Raw genomic sequence first — 18,155 nt, forward strand, 5'->3', positions numbered from 1 at the left:
AGGAGTGAGAGGGAGAAGATAACCTTGTGTATCAAAGTGTTTAGAAACAGGTGAGTTCACTCTGATGACACCGTAGCATCTCGGAATGTTATCGGTGTTATCCGATATATTTATAATGCTTGTTGACTTTTAAAAATATGAATAGCATGTATACAATTGTAATAATGATCGATCATGAATTGTAAATTAATATATATATGTGTTGATGGTTGGCTATCTGGCGTTGTCTCACAATGATTTTGTTCCACAGCCGCCGCCATGATCTGTTCTTGTTGGGAGGGAGAAGCCTCGCCTCGGCTTCCTCGTCGCCAGCTACACACAAGATATTCTGCAAGTCAGCTGTGAACATGACGCAGGATGCTTTTAACATTGTAACCCAACTGGCCACTTTATCCCAGCTCATATATTTTATTATTTTGTATTTTACTGTCGGAAAATGGGTAATTATCTAATGCTATAAAGGTAAGACTCATTATTTGGATTTGGGTTTAAACTCAACTTATTCCAAGAGCCGCGCTGATCTGGTGAGCCAGGATTCAGCGCCATTTTGGTGACCATTGTTCACGTCGGTTTTGTCGAGCAGCCTTCACTTCTCTTGTTTTATGTAATTAACTTGGTGTTCGACTTCTGTTTTAACTTTAGATTAAATTTCACGTTAAAAAGACGTCGAAAGAAAACTACAATATCTTAATATTGCCTGATTATGCAGACGATGAGTCACAATAACGTGGCTGAAGATATGAGGTCGACTTGATAGTCCATTACATGACTTGATAATGGTCGAGGATGGACCGAAACGTCGTCGCTTCTCCATCTTCTGAGTTGTGGTTTGGTCATAATTTCCTGATTATTATGCGAATGAAGCGCTTTATGTAATACTTCATATGTGCATATATGTTTTAGCAACTAACTTCAATATAATATTTGCTGAATATTACCAATTCGTGCGTCCATAGGCTAACAACCCAGAGAAATCTGACTAGTTTTGTGCGTGCTTGAGCCGAGACCTATCGTCAAGGCCAACTTCCTTAAGTCCTCAGGTTTTGGTAGACTACAATAATTAATTTTACTGATATTCCGTAACATATATTGTAGTTGATAAGTATTTAATTTTTCAGCTAGGTAATACTTGTTGTACTCAAAAGTTTGAAGCGTCAACACGTTTTTCGGTACGTTGAAACATTTTAAGAAAATAGTTTCTCTAGAATATTTGGACAATAGACACTGAATCCGGATGAGGCGGGTGCCGGGGGTTGGCTGGCCGCCGCCCGCCCGCCCACCAATGCTCATGAGCTAAAAAAGTAGCTCCATGATCCTAGCGCGCCAGTTTTTGCACCCATGGTCAAGGCGCGTGGCTTACGAAGCGCCAGTTGCGAGGCTTCACCCAATCTGTTCATTGTGTTAAGGGTTAACTAACATGTGTGTGTTCCAGCGGTGTGCGCGTGTGTCGGTGGCCGGGGTGTGGGTCTTAGTGGAAACAGTGGGAGCGTGCGGTGGAGGGCCCTACTGGCCTGCTAAGTCCCAAGCCTCGGTCAGCCACCGCAGCCACCACACCCTCCTTGTCTGACGCTGCCGCCCTACTCCTCCTCCTGTCCAAAGACGCCTCACCTCCCCCCTCCTCCTGCTGCCCGCACTGCTTCTCTTCTTGTTGGTTCTCGTCTCTAACACAAAACAATTTTATCTTTTCCATCTTCAACTCTTCCAACTTGTCATACCTGTAATTTCCTGACAAACTCGTTTGATACTGGCAGAACTTATTTCTGCAGACACGTTACTTTCTTTTGAAAGTAACTCGGCAGAAAAAAATAAGATTGTGTATTACTTTTTTTAGACGTTATATATATATATATATATATATATATATATATATATATATATATATATATATATATATATATATATATATATAATATATGTATATATGTATATACATATATATATTCAGGAACTCTTTGCCGACGTAGTTGTAGGGAGATGTGACCGAGGCTTCGACACACGTGACAGTCACTCAGCAGCTCGTCCTCCTCAGGTTTCCCAACGTCAAGAAACTGTCGTACGTAAGCGCCCTTTATCCTAACCTCCCAGAGGACCCAAAACAAAACGGGACAGTCTGTCAGTTTCGCGAATCGCTACCATTCTCTAGTACGACAGTTTCTGGCCTTAGAATGTACGTCAAAATGCGACATTGTGTTAGGAGGACGGGTTGCAGGAAGGACATAGTGAGCAGCACCAGCGTGTGGTGACTGGTGTAGGGAGCAGTGGCAGACTGGCAGCTAAGTTAGTGAAGGGCCGCTGCCAGTGACCCTGGACAAGGTTACGTTACACCTGGGCGTGTCATCCACGTATAGTGCGTATTCCAAGCTGTTGAACCCTCGACACAGCATGCATAAACATTTGTTTTAACCAACTTTTGTTTATTCTATAATTAACTCTGAAATATGATACAAATGTTAAAATACACTGAAGTAAGATGGTCATTTGTAACGTATTTATACATAAAATATTGACATAACTCATAACGCATTTACGCGGGCACCTGGAGGCTGTACCTCATTATCAACATACATTACGATTACGTCCAACGTACGCCATGTTTCTGCCTCCAGGGCATCTCCAGCTAAATATGTCCATCATAAACGCCAGTATAATGGGTAAAAGCAGTTGTGTATGGCGCGGAAGACAGGTGTGTGACGGGGAAAAAACACCACAACCAACTTTACGATGGAACTCACCTTAACCCCGCACCCTTTGAGAACAAGTCTATATTGCCTTCATCGTGATATTTGTTGCTAAAGTTTACCATGACATATATACAGTATACCTCCGCAAGTTGTGACTCACTCGCTTCTTGAGGTTTGATTAGCCAGTTCATTAGTAAAATGTTTCCACTTTGCCATTTTTCCTGGATAAAAATGAACTTTCCGGAACTGGTGAAAAAAATGAAGTTTCCTAACGTAAATAATTGCAAACGTGCAGTGTTGCAAAATATTGAATTTGTCAACATTAGAGTTTGTCCATAAGTAACAATGTTTTAGAGCAATACACCACCTTGATGTCACACAGATGACTATTTTCAGTTGTGGATTTAGTTGGTGGTGGAGAGTGATGGATGACGTTGAGTGCAGGGTAGACACTGCCAGCGTGACCCCTACACACCTGCCTCCGTCATCCACACCACCACGCCCCCTCACACCTGCCTCCGTCATCCACACCACCACGCCCCCTCACACACCTGCCTCCATCATCCACACCACCACGCCCCCTCACACCTGCCTCCGTCATCCACACCACCACGCCCCATCACACCTGTCCCCGTCATCCACACCACCACGCCCTCTCACACCTGCCTCCGTCATCCACACCACCACGCCCCATCACACCTGCCTCCGTCATCCACACCACCACGCCCCCTCACACCTGCCTCCGTCATCCACACCACCACGCCCCCTCACACCTGCCTCCGTCATCCACACCACCACGCCCCCTCACACCTGCCTCCGTCATCCACACCACCACGCCCCCTCACACCTGCCTCCGTTATCCACACCACCACGCCCCCCCCCCCCACACACCCGTCTTGAAAACACTTTGTCATTTAATTTCCAACTTTTTGTAAATTTGTATCATTCTTGTGTTTACACCCATTAATAGAGTAATATAAAGATTGTTAATAAGCCAGCTGATCAGAATTTTAGAGCAACACTGATGAAAACACGCGAGAAACTCTGGCATAGGCTTCGGTGACTGGAATATCATTTTGTAATACTCTTAGCATGATGTGCTTGAGGAAGCAGACTCGCGTACCTTAAGGTGACTCGCTGGTGCTCAGCCTTGGATTAATGGACAATGTTTTTGTATGTTCTCACGACAATTGTTATACATTAGTGTGACACTGTGTAGTATACAGACAGTGAACTCTTGTGACAGTTTCTGTATATTTATGTGATGATTATGACAATTACTGTACTGTCTCATGACACAATGTTGGCCCTCATGACAGGTGGTGTTTTCTCATACGACACTTGAATGTTATTATGACAGATGGCGGGTTGTAATGACAAGAAAAGCTTTACCTCTACCATACCATGACAGACACTGTCTTCTGGAGCTTCTGTATAGGCTGTGGCGAAAACTCACGACAGCCTAAATCTACAATGGGGAACAGGCGTGCGCACGCGCCCACACGTGCACACGCGCCCACACACACACACACACACACACACACACACACACACACTGGACGAACCTTAAGCTACACAGAGATCAGATTGACAACTGAGTGTACACTGGACCCCTCAGACACCTGGACCACAGCTCTTGTGACAAAGCTCTGTCATGCAACACCGACTTCTGAACGCTGCAGCAAACTTGGGGTTTCTAAGCGGCATCCCTTGCAACATTAGACTGCAATGCCCTTGGAAATCCCAAATATGCTCGGCCTAGCGACAAGGACGATAACTAACAGTTGACTGAGGCTCAAAGTGAGCGCTGCTGACTCCTCTCCGACCCATCTTCGACTTTCACGACCCCAGCAGTGTAGCAGGGGTCATGACCCCCGGCAGTGTAGCGGGGGTCATGACCCCGGCAGTGTGGCAGGGGGGGCAGGAAGCCAGGTTAGTAAAATTGCAGCTTTTACAATTATAGTTTACTTGTAGCTTTTAAGAGTATGGCTAATATCAGTATTATATATTTACACCTGATCTTGGTTCCTTTTATCTTTGAAGATTAACAAAACCCTTTCGGGTTTTTTATTGTTCTAGATTTGTTGTAAAATATATTTTCTAGCCATTGTTATACTTTTTCCATAATGATCATGATAGAATATGTATAATTTGATTAATATTTTAATTTTTGATCCAGTGTGCTATTTTATAACAAAAAATTATATCATACTTTTCTGGCTTAATCATTTTCTTTTATTACAAAGAATTGTTTTACTCAATTGTTTTTGCATGTTATCATCTTCTCATGATGATTATTTGTCTTCATTACATTGTGATGAAGACATTGTTCAACCAACCTGTTATATTTTCTCCTCGCTGGACTGGTCCAACCACTTGGGCTGGACGGTAGAGAGATGGTCTCGCTTCATGCAGGTCGGCGTTCAATCCCCGACCGTCCAAGTGGTTGGACACCATTCCTTCCCCCCGTCTCATCCCAAATCCTTATCCTGATCCCTTCCCAGTGCTATATAGTCGTCATGGCTTGGCGCTTTCCCGACAATTCCCTTCCCCTTCCTTGCTGGACTCTGCATGTTAATTATTGTGACGTCTTGTGTCCCAATATTTCTGTATCCCTTACTTTCCTTCTACAGTATCTCTTGGTTACCTCATGTTTTCCTTTCCTTTTTCACGATGGTGAGCCCAGCCACTTAGATTGACCGGGACAGCAACCGCCTTTTCCTAGTGGTTGGTGTTCGAGCCCCAGATTGTTCAAGAGGGTGGGCACGCATCCTTCACTTCCTCTTCATGTCCCGGGTATTAGTCTGTTCTCGTGCCCTTTCCAAGTGGTGTAGTCATAGGGTTTATCTCTGATAATTACCCGGCCTTCATTACGGCCAATCACCCGGGACGGGTTGTTGCGTGTTATTCTTTGACAGGAGCTTGAGAGTGAGACAAGTGTGTTGAGGCCAAGACACCGTCGAGGAGACAGTCCGGACAACAGTGAGGAGACACCTTGGAGACCGTCGAGGACATAGCAGGACTTAGCAGTGTGGCTAGAGTACTGTTTGGAGAACAGTGAGGAGACGACCTGGAGAACAGTGAGGAGACGACCTGGAGAACAGTGAGGAGACGACCTGGAGAACAGTAAGGAGACGACCTGGAGAACATCAACAAGACGACAGAGGAACAGGAAGAAAACGAAAAAGGAACAGAAGACGACCAAGAGAACAAGATGAAGACGACAGAGGAAGGGAATAAAGAGGAGCAGAAGAAGAAGAAGACGATGACTGAGGACCAACAGACTGGAGAATAGCAATAATGCAACATGCAGTTTGTCTCTTTTGTATGATTCAAACACGAAAGTTTTTCAGGTGTTACCTAAATATTAAACACCTGAAGGCTCCTGCCATGCCCATGCATGTCTCCCCCCCCCCTCCCCTTCTCACTTCCCTGGTGTTAAGAAAAGGGATCCAATTACGACTATTCAAGATATTGACACAATACCGTAAAAATATATTATCATCTTGAAATGTGATTAAAATATTGCACTATGAATAAGTTTTATTGTCCTATTTATTTATTTTAAATGATTTGATTTCTAAGACTATGATGAGAAACTCAGTAGGATCCGTGATAAGGATTCGAACCTATGTTCTGGGTACTCCCAAGCAAACGCCTTATGCGACTAGAGCACGACATAGTCGAAAGGGCTGCAACCTGGGATTCTACTGAATCCACGAGGACCTCTGAGGCTTCCACTGAATAGATTCGAATCCTCATCACGGCTTTTACTGTTTTTTTCCTTGATACATCACGTTAATGAGATTTCTCTGCATTATACATGATAATTACTTTATGTATTGTAGCAAAAATATCTAATAAATGTTGGGTGATTATTTTATTTTGCAAAACAAAAAACGTAGGACTGATAATCATTAATTATTTTATAAAAAACACATTCTTAAATTTATATCCCAGTCAAATGCTGCATTTAAATCCAGTTATTTGTCATCAGAAGAGAAAGATGGCAAATTTAGTTGATGTCACTTTGGTACTGATTCTCCTGTTTACTTCTTAACACGAAACAGTCAGCTCTTCGACGACTCTTGACCCAGAAGAATGATGCCTGTCGCTTTAGACAGCTGTCACCTGAGCCTACAGTTAGCGGCTCTCTGTCCTTAAGTTAACTCGTTAACAAGAATGAGAATGATGGGGTGAGTTGTTCACACATATATAACTTTTGACAACTCTTTGTTCTCTGTAGCATGTGTATGTTCTTGAAGATGTCACGTGAGTTACTTTGAGGTGCTTCCGGGGCTTGGCGTCCCCGCGGCCCGGTCGTTGACCAGGCCTCCAGTCCCGGGTCAGATTCAAGAGGCTGTGAGTCCCGGGTCATATTCCTCTCCTTGCCATCTCTGGTTTCCTCAATTCCTCTCTCATTTTCAACTCATTTCTAATAATATTTTCAACATTATACTTTTAAGGTGGAAATTATTATAACAATTTATGAAACTAAATTGCTTTATTAATTGCCTTTAAATGAAAAAGAAATCCATATTTGAATGGATCATTAAACTTCCATTTGATTAAATATCGACATATGTTGTTATGAAGACATTACCTCTTCATTAAGTGTGGACATAAGAGAGAATGGTGGCCAGTGAATGAATGGATGGTGGACATAAGGAAATCTTCACAACGATCACCTGCCATATGATTTAGTGCTCACTTTGGCCTACTTACAGACACTAAACTAGAACTTCTGCCCGAAACGCTGCGCGTACTAGTGGCTTTACAAGAATGTAATTACTATGCTATGTATCCTCACAATCCCAATGTACCTACTTGTATACATATAAATAAATAGAACACTGTCATACAGATCCAGTTGTGTGCAACCTGTCCTAAAAGATTCAATTTCAATTTATTTCTTTATTTTTCACCCCAATAGACCGTTGCATTTTGACGTATACTCAACCTAAGGCCAAAAATCGTCGTACTAGAAAATGGTAGCGGCTCGCGAAATTAACATACTATCCCGTTTTCTGTTTTGGGTCTTCTGGTCGGTTAGAATAAGAGCACTTTACTAGGACAGTTCCTTGACGTTAGTAAACCTTGGGAGTACGGGCTGTGGTGTGAGGGTCGCTACGCTCACCATCTTGAGACGTCCCAGTTATTTAATCAACATATTCCTAACAGCACTAAAGACACAGTCAGCCAAGTACTCACTCACCTAGTTGTGCTTGCGAGGGTTGTGCTTCGGCTCTTTGGTCCCGCCTCTCAACTATCAATCAGCTGGTGAGTATGTTGTTGGAAGGGAAAATCAGCATTTGCTGAAGCTCTGTAGCTAATTTATTATATTTGGCAACAAGTAATTGTGGATCCAGCCACAAGGGACAATTCCCCCTGGATTGGAAATATGCAAATGTCTCCTCTATTTAAAAAAAAAAAAGTTAGAAAGAGCTCGGCAGAACACAACCGTCCGGTCAGCTTGACCTCACATCTGTGCTCGGGGTTCAACCTTGACGCCAAGCGGACGTCTGGACACCACCTCCGCCTGGGAGCCGCCGGATCACGTCCTGTTTTCGCGTTTTGGCTTGGCGTTTCACCTTTCCTGGCTTCGCGATTCACCCTTCACGGGTACGCCGGTGCGCATCCGATCCCACGATCGTCGTCGCCCCTAACAACAACAACAATCACATCTGTGCTCGTGGACACAATCCCACGAGAAGGAATCATTCACCATCTCACTGTAAACAATCTAGTACAATTATCACAACATGAGTTTTGTTAAAAATCAACCCTGCCTTACAGACCTGTTCACATTGTTGGAAACTGTAACCAGCTATTCAAACGAAGAATTTTTAGTAGATATAATATGCAGTATGGACTTTGCTAAAGCTTTTGATAAGGTACCACATGGAAGACTGGCAAGAAAATTACAAGCACGTGGAATAAATGCTGGAATAGTAGAATGGATAAAACAAAGAAAGGCTCGTAATAAATGTAAAGGAATGTGAGTGGAGAGACGTGGTGAGTGGGGCACCACAAGCTGGCATTTTGGCGCCAATCATTTTTGTCCTTCACATCAGTGACAGATGAGAATATTATTTGCAGCTGTCACTAATATTTACATTAAAGTGGAAAATGAAAATGATATGTAACCTTACAAAAAGACCTACAAAAGCTCCACAACCAGTCGGAAGACTGGCAAATGGTGTTTAATATCGTACAATGCAAGACCTTGCATGTGCTGTATGTGGGAGCTGTTGTCCAGTCTCTTGTCTCTGTATAGGCCAAGGAACTTCCCTTCATTTTTATTGGTAATGTTAACATTGTCTATCTGAAGTTGAATCTGTTTTGATGATTTACTACCAATTATAATGTAGAAGGTCTTTTCTATGTTTTATGTAAGTTTGATGGTTGACATCCACGAGAGGACTTTTTTAAATTCGCTGTTGACAATGTTATTTAGTGTGTGGGGGTTGGGGTCAGAATAGACGAAGGTAGAATCGTCAACAAATAGTACAGGTTTAAGAATGTTAGAAACATTTGGCATGTCATTGGTGTGTATAAGAAATAGGAGAGGTCCTAAGATGCTGCCCTGTGGCACTTCTACTGTTAATGGTAGAATGGGGAAAGTTATGTTATTTATGACTTCATATTGGTGTCTGTCACTGAGATAGTCACGACTATAGTCCAGAGCAAGGCCTCGGATACCATAGTGGGGAATTTTAAATAAGAGGTAGTTATGGTTTACAGCATCAGAGGCCTTTCTCAGGTCAATGAAGAGGCCAATTGGGAACTCATTTTTGTCAAGGGCTGAGTAGATTATATTAAGCAGACTAATAATGGCATCATTGGTACTCTTTTGGGAACGGAAGTCAAACTGGCAGGGACTTAATATGTTGAGTTTTACAAAGTAGGAATAGAGCTGTTTGTATATATTTGTTTATCAAATATTTTTGAAAATACATTCTCGGGAGTAAGGCGAGGCTGGAGGAGGCAGCTGAAGCGATAAAAGGAGGAGCCAGTAGGGACGAGGGAAGAGGAAGAGCCAGTAGGGACGAGGGAAGAGGAAGAGCCAGTAGGGACGAGGGAAGAGGAAGAGCCAGTAGAGACGAGGGAAGAGGAAGAGCCAGTAGGGACGAGGGAAGAGGAAGAGCCAGTAGGGACGAGGGAAGAGGAAGAGCCAATAGAGACGAGGGAAGAGGAAGAGCCAGTAGGGACGAGGGAAGAGGACGAGCCAGTAGGGACGAGGGAAGAGGAAGAGCCAGTAGGGACGAGGGAAGAGGACGAGCCAGTAGGGACGAGGGAAGAGGAAGAACCAGTAGAGACAAGGGAAGAGGAAGAGCCAGTAGGGACGAGGGAAGAGGAAGAGCCAGTAGGGACGAGGGAAGAGGAAGAACCAGTAGGGACGAGGGAAGAGGAAGAGCCAGTAGAGACGAGGGAAGAGGAAGAACCAGTAGGGACGAGGGAAGAGGAAGAACCAGTAGGGACGAGGGAAGAGGAAGAGCCAGTAGAGACGAGGGAAGAGGAAGAACCAGTAGGGACGAGGGAAGAGGAAGAACCAGTAGGGACGAGGGAAGAGGAAGAGCCAGTAGAGACGAGGGAAGAGGAATAACCAGTAGGGACGAGGGAAGAGGAAGAACCAGTAGGGACGAGGGAAGAGGAAGAGCCAGTAGGGACGAGGGAAGAGGAAGAGCCAGTAGGGACGAGGGAAGAGGAAGAGCCAGTAGGGACGAGGGAAGAGGAAGAGCCAGTAGGGACGAGGGAAGAGGAAGAGCCAGTAGGGACGAGGGAAGAGGAAGAGCCAGTAGGGACGAGGGAAGAGGAAGAGCCAGTAGGGACGAGGGAAGAGGAAGAGCCAGTAGGGACTAGGGAAGAGGAAGAGCCAGTAGGGACGAGGGAAGAGGAAGAGCCAGTAGGGACGAGGGAAGAGGAAGAGCCAGTAGGGACGAGGGAAGAGGAAGAACCAGTAGGGACGAGGGTAGAGGAAGAGCCAGTAGTGACGAGGGAAGAGGAAGAGCCAGTAGGGACGAGGGAAGAGGAAGAGCCAGTAGGGACGAGGGAAGAGGAAGAGCCAGTAGGGACGAGGGAAGAGGAAGAACCAGTAGGGACGAGGGAAGAGGAAGAGCCAGTAGGGACGAGGGAAGAGGAAGAGCCAGTAGAGACGAGGGAAGAGGAAGAACCAGTAGGGACGAGGGAAGAGGAAGAACCAGTAGGGACGAGGGAAGAGGAAGAGCCAGTAGGGACGAGGGAAGAGGAAGAACCAGTAGAGACGAGGGAAGAGGAAGAACCAGTAGGGACGAGGGAAGAGGAAGAACCAGTAGGGACGAGGGAAGAGGAAGAGCCAGTAGAGACGAGGGAAGAGGAAGAACCAGTAGGGACGAGGGAAGAGGAAGAACCAGTAGGGACGAGGGAAGAGGAAGAGCCAGTAGGGACGAGGGAAGAGGAAGAGCCAGTAGGGACGAGGGAAGAGGAAGAGCCAGTAGGGACGAGGGAAGAGGAAGAGCCAGTAGGGACGAGGGAAGAGGAAGAGCCAGTAGGGACGAGGGAAGAGGAAGAGCCAGTAGGGACGAGGGAAGAGGAAGAGCCAGTAGGGACGAGGGAAGAGGAAGAGCCAGTAGGGACGAGGGAAGAGGAAGAACCAGTAGGGACGAGGGAAGAGGAAGAACCAGTAGGGACGAGGGAAGAGGAAGAACCAGTAGGGACGAGGGTAGAGGAAGAGCCAGTAGGGACGAGGGAAGAGGAAGAGCCAGTAGGGACGAGGAAAGAGCCAGTAGAGACGAGGGTAGAGGAAGAGCCAGTAGGGACGAGAAAAGAGGAAGAGCCAGTAGGGACGAGGGAAGAGGAAGAGCCAGTAGGGACGAGGGAAGAGGAAGAGCCAGTAGTGACGAGGGAAGAGGAGTGTGTAGAAGTAAAGGAAGAAGTGCAATAGAGGGAAGGAAGTAGGGTCTGGCAGAGGCGACGGAGCAGGAACACAAGCCAGTGTAGAGGCTAAAAGCACGAGGCAATAGAGGCGAGAGAGGAGAAGAAACCGCACAGTAGAGGTGAAGTAAGACTAGAAGGCTCCAGTATGGAGGCGAAGGGGGACGAGGAGGAGCAGCCAATAGACATAATAATAATAATAATAATAATTAGTAACGGTAACGTTTTCTCACAAACATAATAACAAAGGATAAAAACCTACGCACTTGTGTATTTGTGAAATTTATGTAAGGAATTTACACCAAGTCTTTTGCACTCTCCTGAGTGCTTTGTCAAGGTCTGAGTGTGTGGGTAGGACTTACATCTCAACGTCTAATCAGTTATTAGACGTTTAGACGCTTTTGATGCAGCAAACAATGAAATCATACTGGAACAGCTTGCTGAGCTAGGAATACAAGGAAAATTATTGAAATGGATAAAGGACTATTTGTCTAATCGAGCTGGTCCCAAACCTGCACACAGAAATAACATCACATGAGACCAGAAGACATGGCAGGATGTGCAGAATACCCCCGTTGAAAAGCGGAGGTGCAACAGGTACTCTGAGAGAGAACTCTATCAACATCAGAGGCCCGAGACTGTTCAACACGCTTCCGCTACACATAATAACTGGCCGACCCCTCATAGTGTTCAAGAGAAAACTGGATAAGCACCTCCAAAGGATACCTGATCAACCAGGCTGTGACTCATACGTCAGGCTGCGAGCAGCCGCGTCCAACAGCCTGGTTGATCAGTCCAGCAACCAGGAGGCCTGGTCGACGACCGGGCCGCGGGGACGCTAAGCCCCGGAAGCACCTCAAGGTAACCTCAAGGTAACCTCAAGGTAACCTCAAGGTAAGGTAGCATATGTTTTGTTTAATGGTGTTAAAAGCACAGAGAGCAAACACTTTGAACTGGGAACTCCACAAGGAGGGGTCCTCAGCCCCTTGTTGTTCAACGTTCTGATGCATAAACTTATTAAAGATCTTCTAACTAATAATGAAGACACGGTCATTTGTTATGCTGATGATATATGTTTACAGACTGCCACCGAACCTAGAATGCAAGTTCTGCTCGATGCTTTTGTTACAAGAGCTGAGGAATGTGGCCTCCTTATCTCTGTACAGAAAACTACGTGTGGTATTCCACCACCAAATTATCATATAGATGGGCGAGCACTTGAGAACTGCGAGTCTTACAGATACCTTGGTGTCCCAGGGAGAGCCGGTCGGCCGAGCGGACAGCACGCTGGACTTGTGATCCTGTGGTCCTGGGTTCGATCCCAGGCGCCGGCGAAAAACAACGGGCAGAGTTTCTTTCACCCTATGCCCCTGATACCTAGCAGTAAAATAGGTACCTGGGTGTTAGTCAGCTGTCACGGACTGCTTCCTGGGGGTGGAGGCCTGGTCAAGGACCGGGCCGCGGGGACACTAAAAAGCCCCGAAAGGAATCTCCCCATTAACGACCCTGGGTACCTTTCTTCTCAGACTCTGGGAGAGATTAAAGCCTTTGCGGGTCCATTGTTGGTGTCAATCATGGAATTAACGTGAGACTTGCAAGAGTGTTCTATGTAACATTTATACGCTCTGTGATTGACTACAATGCTCTATATCTCACACTGTATACAGACAATGAGCTAAAATCACTTGAAACCTTGTAAAATAAAACTATACGTCTCATCCTTGGGGCTCCAAAGTCCACGAGAATAGTTAATCTGAGAGCAGAGTTAAAATTATCTACCATAAGTGAGAGAATTTTGTCCATTAGCACAGTTTTTGGCGTTAAGGCATTGAGTAGATCTCGGCAACACATGAAATTTCAAGCTAAACTTTCTAATATGCTACACTCACCTGAGGTCCATAGAAGGAGAGGGAAATTTGATTATTTATTTTGGTTCTACAAGGTAGCCAACTCCATCAAAATATCAAATATGTACCCAACTCAATTAATGATTAATCAGCCACTTACTCCATGGGATAACTGGGATCTATCAGTTGATTTTGTAAATGGACCCAAGAAAGATAGTGTACACTCTACATTATTAAAACAGTTAACACTGAAAAGCGTCACTGAGAGTACTCAGGTTATGAGTAACGATGTGTATCAGTGTTATACTGAAGGTGTTTTGTACTGAGGCTGGTATTTGCTACCCTGACTTGCTAACTTCAAATTCAAATTGCTAAATTCTTGCTTGTAAAAATAAATAATAAAACTATAATAAACCTTTATAAATAATTATTTTTTTTTATTCCAACTCCAATGTTGGAAAAAAACACTACCCTTCTGTAGATGTATTATTAAACACGAAAGTACTTTATAAATAATAATAAAAAAAATAAAACTTGCTAAATTCAAATTCAAATTCAAATTCAAATGTTTATTCAGGTAAAGTACATACATACAAGGGGGTGATACAAATATTGATGAATTTATAGATAGAACTAGTACATACAATGCCTAAAGCCACTATTACGCAAAGCTTCGGGCAGGAAAAACACTAAAGACTAAAACTTAATACTAATTGAGATTAAAGTATAAAATGAGTTGAGAAAAATATAAAAAATAAAAAAGGGGGGAACATGGCAGAAAAACAGCAAAAATACAATTTGGTCGACAGACAACATTGATTCAAAATAACAGACATGAGTTGACATTATAGGTTGATATTAGATGAACTTATAGCTAGTTTTTTATCTACACTCTGTAATCTTTCATATAGAATAGGGTAGCAGCACATTGATGTATATACCTAAGTTTGTTAATAAAAAAAGATGATATATAAAGAATATCAACAAAAAGAGATTAGCACGTTATCCCATATGTACTGAAGGTCGGGTTGGTTCCACAGAAAACGGGCTAATTAGATAATATACTAAAGTAAAAATTATAAAAAAATTAAACTACCCCTTATCACAGGGTTTATGATCACGTAAACACCCCTTACAGGGGTACTTATCTTACTCTGCACTGACGTGCTATATTGGAACTTAAATGTGAATCTAATTTGTGCATGCCAGGGCTAACATTGAGGCTACTGGGATACTGGTCAATCAAGGCTGACTCAATCAAATTTTGCTCAACAAAACCCTTCCACTGAGCAGTTCATTTTGCCCCTCTCAAGTCAATAGAATGATCACATAAACTGGAATGTAAATACAATAAAGTAGGGGGTGCTGGGCCGTATGAATTGAGGAAGGGTGTTGTTTTGAATGTGAGTTTAGCAATTTACCCATTTGACCGATGTACCCAAATGCACAATCCTTTCAAGAGGATCGATTACACGCAGCCTATTCTTTTAGTTTTCAATGTCGCTTTTCTGCATACTTTGATCAGTGGTTTCGTGATCGATGTTGCATATTTATACATATACTGGGTCTTTCCTTCACATTCATTAATAATAATAATATTAATAATTATAATAATAATAATAATAATAATAATAATAATAATAATAATAATAATAATAATAATAATAATTTATTCATAAAAAGAAAAGAGAGAGGTCTACGGGCTCACCATAGCCCGTGCTACTTGAAACTTTTGTTCCAAGTAGCTGAATCTTAAACAACAAACAACAGAGAGAGGTATATTTGAAGGTAAAAATTTTTGTTGCCCAATGATACTTTTCCCAGAACAGCTATGTCCTTCTGAAAATGGGGTCTCCGTGCTTGGATACAGTAATCCAAATGGGTCCGCACCAGAGAGTTATACAATTGAATCACCACCTTCCTTTCCTTAAAGTCAAAAGTGGCTTGCGTACGAGTGTGTAGCTTCAGACACGAGCATGTTACAGTTATGTCTTAAAAAGTTGATCGCAAGAATCACTTACAATTAACGTATCAAGTTTGGAGACTTGTACACATTTCGGTGCAATAAGGCAAATAGTTCAGCGTGAACGGTGGAAGTTCAGTTGTTCATTCGGACTCTCCACTCATAATATAAACTATCATCCATTGTCAGGACAACTGCACTTCCCAGTGCACCCGTAGGGCGGTGTAGGGAACCATCATTATATATGGGTTAAGAGAGAGAGAATCCTCTGTGGACAGAGCATCAATGCCTGAAGCCTCACGGAAAGAGCCTCAAATGATCTTTAGTTTGCTTTTTGGGTGGAAAAGTAAGAATTAAAATTGGAAAATGGGTAATCTCCTACGGTGCAAGAAAGTGCCGCTCTTGCATGATAGTATGATGATAGATGGAATTACTGGTGTCGCTGGAATTACTATTTCACTTTGCCTCAGATCTACAAGATTTTGTTGAAGTTCTTGGTGTACTATTGCTCTCAGACCGCTTACTGACAATCCAAGGTTAAATTCAACGTCTCCTTTAAAGGCAGATTCTTTGGCTAACTTATCAGCTCTATCATGCATTCGGAGGCCAACATGAGATGGAGTCCACATGAAATGGACTCTGTTACCATCGTTGATAATTTTGTTGTATTTGTGTCTAGCTTTGGACACGAGCATGTTACAGTGGTGATTGCACTTGTGAAGATATATGTCTTAAGTACAGTACTAATATTGGAGAAGTGGGTAGTACAAGACACAGTGTGTGTTTGAAACACAAAGTAGGAAACTATGATGATGAAATTAGGTACTTTTTGGTTTTACTTTTGAATAAGGCAATTTTTGGACAATTTTTTTAATTCATTAGGGAGTGAGTTCTATAGACTGGGTCCTTTTATTTGCATGGAGTGTTTGCACAGATTTAGTCTGACTCTGGGGATATCAAAGATATATTTATTTCTGGTGTGATGCTCATGGGTTCTATTACACCTATCAAGGAAAAGTTTCAGATCAAGATTAGCATTTAGGAACATTTGTAATAGCACATGAGAATCGGTGGAGTAAGTGTATGTTGAGCATGTTAAGGGACTTTAACAGAGGGGGATGTGTGTGGTCTTAAGACATACTTTGTTATAGTTCTGATGAGTGAGTTCTGATTTTTGCTGAGTGGTGATGGGCTTGAGATAATTTGCAGTGGTTGAACCCCATGCACAGATCTCGTATGTAAGATAAGGATAGAGTAACGCGTAGTATAATGGGAGGAGAGCAGAGTGGGGAACATAATATCTGATTTTAGAGAGTATACCGATCGTTTTTGGGACTCTTTTTGTTATGTGTTGTATGTGGGCGTTTTCTTTTTAAAGTTCTTATTCGAGGAAAGAAGATCCAGTAAAGAGGCGAGGTAGGAGCCAATATAGTTTATTTATTTATTTATTTATGCATATACAAGAATGTACATAAGGAATGTGAGGATACAATTATGGTAATTACAGTCTTGTAAAGCCACTAGCACGCGCAGCGTTTCGGGCAGGTCCTTAATCTAAGAAAATTTTAAGGAGGTAAATACTTGCAAAATTTATAGACAAAAAAATGATAACAGATTACATGGAATGAAAAAAAAAAAAGATGAGAGAAAATTATAGGTACAGTATATTAAAGCACATAGGTAGCTATGATTGATTGCAATGACAGCTTAAAATGGTAGTTGACAACAAATTGGTAGGCACAATACAGCAGAAACAATATAAGATTGATTGCAATGACAGCTTGAATGGTAGTTGACAAAAATTGGTAGTCACAATACAGCATATGGCTAGCACATAAAAGAAGACAGCAATGAACACAATGATAAGGTTGTTTGATATTACATAAAAATTAGGAGATTGGGTACCACTAGGTACAGAGCAAATTTAAAGCTCAGTGTAGGAAACTAAATAGATGAAGTTAGGTACTTTTTGGTTTTGCTTTTAAATAAGGCAAAAGTTTTACAGTTTTTCAATTCACTAGGGAGTGAGTTCCATAGACTAGGTCCCTTAATTTGCATAGAGTGTTTACACAGATTAAGTTTGACCCTGGGGATATCAAAGAGATATTTATTTCTGGTGTGGTGATAATGGGTCCTATTACATCTGTCCAGGGAGAGTTTCAGAGCATGGTTTGCATTTAAGAACAGGGTTTTGTAAATGTAGTTGACACAAGAGAATGTGTGGAGGGAGTTAATATTTAGCAAGTTTAGAGATTTAAACAAGGGAGCTGAGTGTTGTCTGAAAGCAGAGTTAGTTATTATTCTGATAGCAGATTTTTGCTGTGTGATGATGGGCTTAAGGTGGTTTGCAGTGGTAGACCCCCATGCACAGATACCATAATTAAGATAGGGGTAGATTAGTGCATAATATAGTGAGAGGAGAGCAGAGTTAGGAACATAATATCTGATTTTGGAGAGTATACCAACTGTCTTAGAGACTTTCTTAGTTATGTGTTGAATGTGGGTGCTGAAGTTGAGTCTCTTGTCTAGGAATAGAATAGAATAGACTAGGAATAGACAGGTAGTTTTCCTCCGCGTCTATATTGGAGCCAGTAGAGGCGAGGGAAGATGAGCCAGTAGAGGCGAGGGAAGATGAGCCAAAAGAGGCGAGGGAAGATGAGCCAGAAGAGGCGAGGGAAGAGGAGCCAAAAGAGGCGAGGGAAGAGGAGCCAGTTTGAGTGTGGCGCCACAAGCTGGTCCTCTAGCCTAACC

At 43.0% G+C, this 18,155-nt stretch overlaps 1 protein-coding gene across 1 annotated transcript; it reads left to right on the plus strand.

Annotated features, from left to right (window-relative positions):
- Window positions 1-6,946: 6,946 nt before the first annotated feature.
- Window positions 6,947-11,604, plus strand: LOC123753738 (paternally-expressed gene 3 protein-like). Its single transcript, XM_069315536.1, has 2 exons — window positions 6,947-6,953; window positions 10,295-11,604. The coding sequence occupies exons 1-2, from the start codon at window positions 6,947-6,949 to the stop codon at window positions 11,602-11,604; spliced, it is 1,317 nt and encodes a 438-aa protein (XP_069171637.1).
- Window positions 11,605-18,155: the final 6,551 nt, after the last annotated feature.

Source organism: Procambarus clarkii, chromosome 81, assembly GCF_040958095.1.
Source record: "Procambarus clarkii isolate CNS0578487 chromosome 81, FALCON_Pclarkii_2.0, whole genome shotgun sequence".
NCBI lineage: Eukaryota > Metazoa > Arthropoda > Malacostraca > Decapoda > Cambaridae > Procambarus > Procambarus clarkii.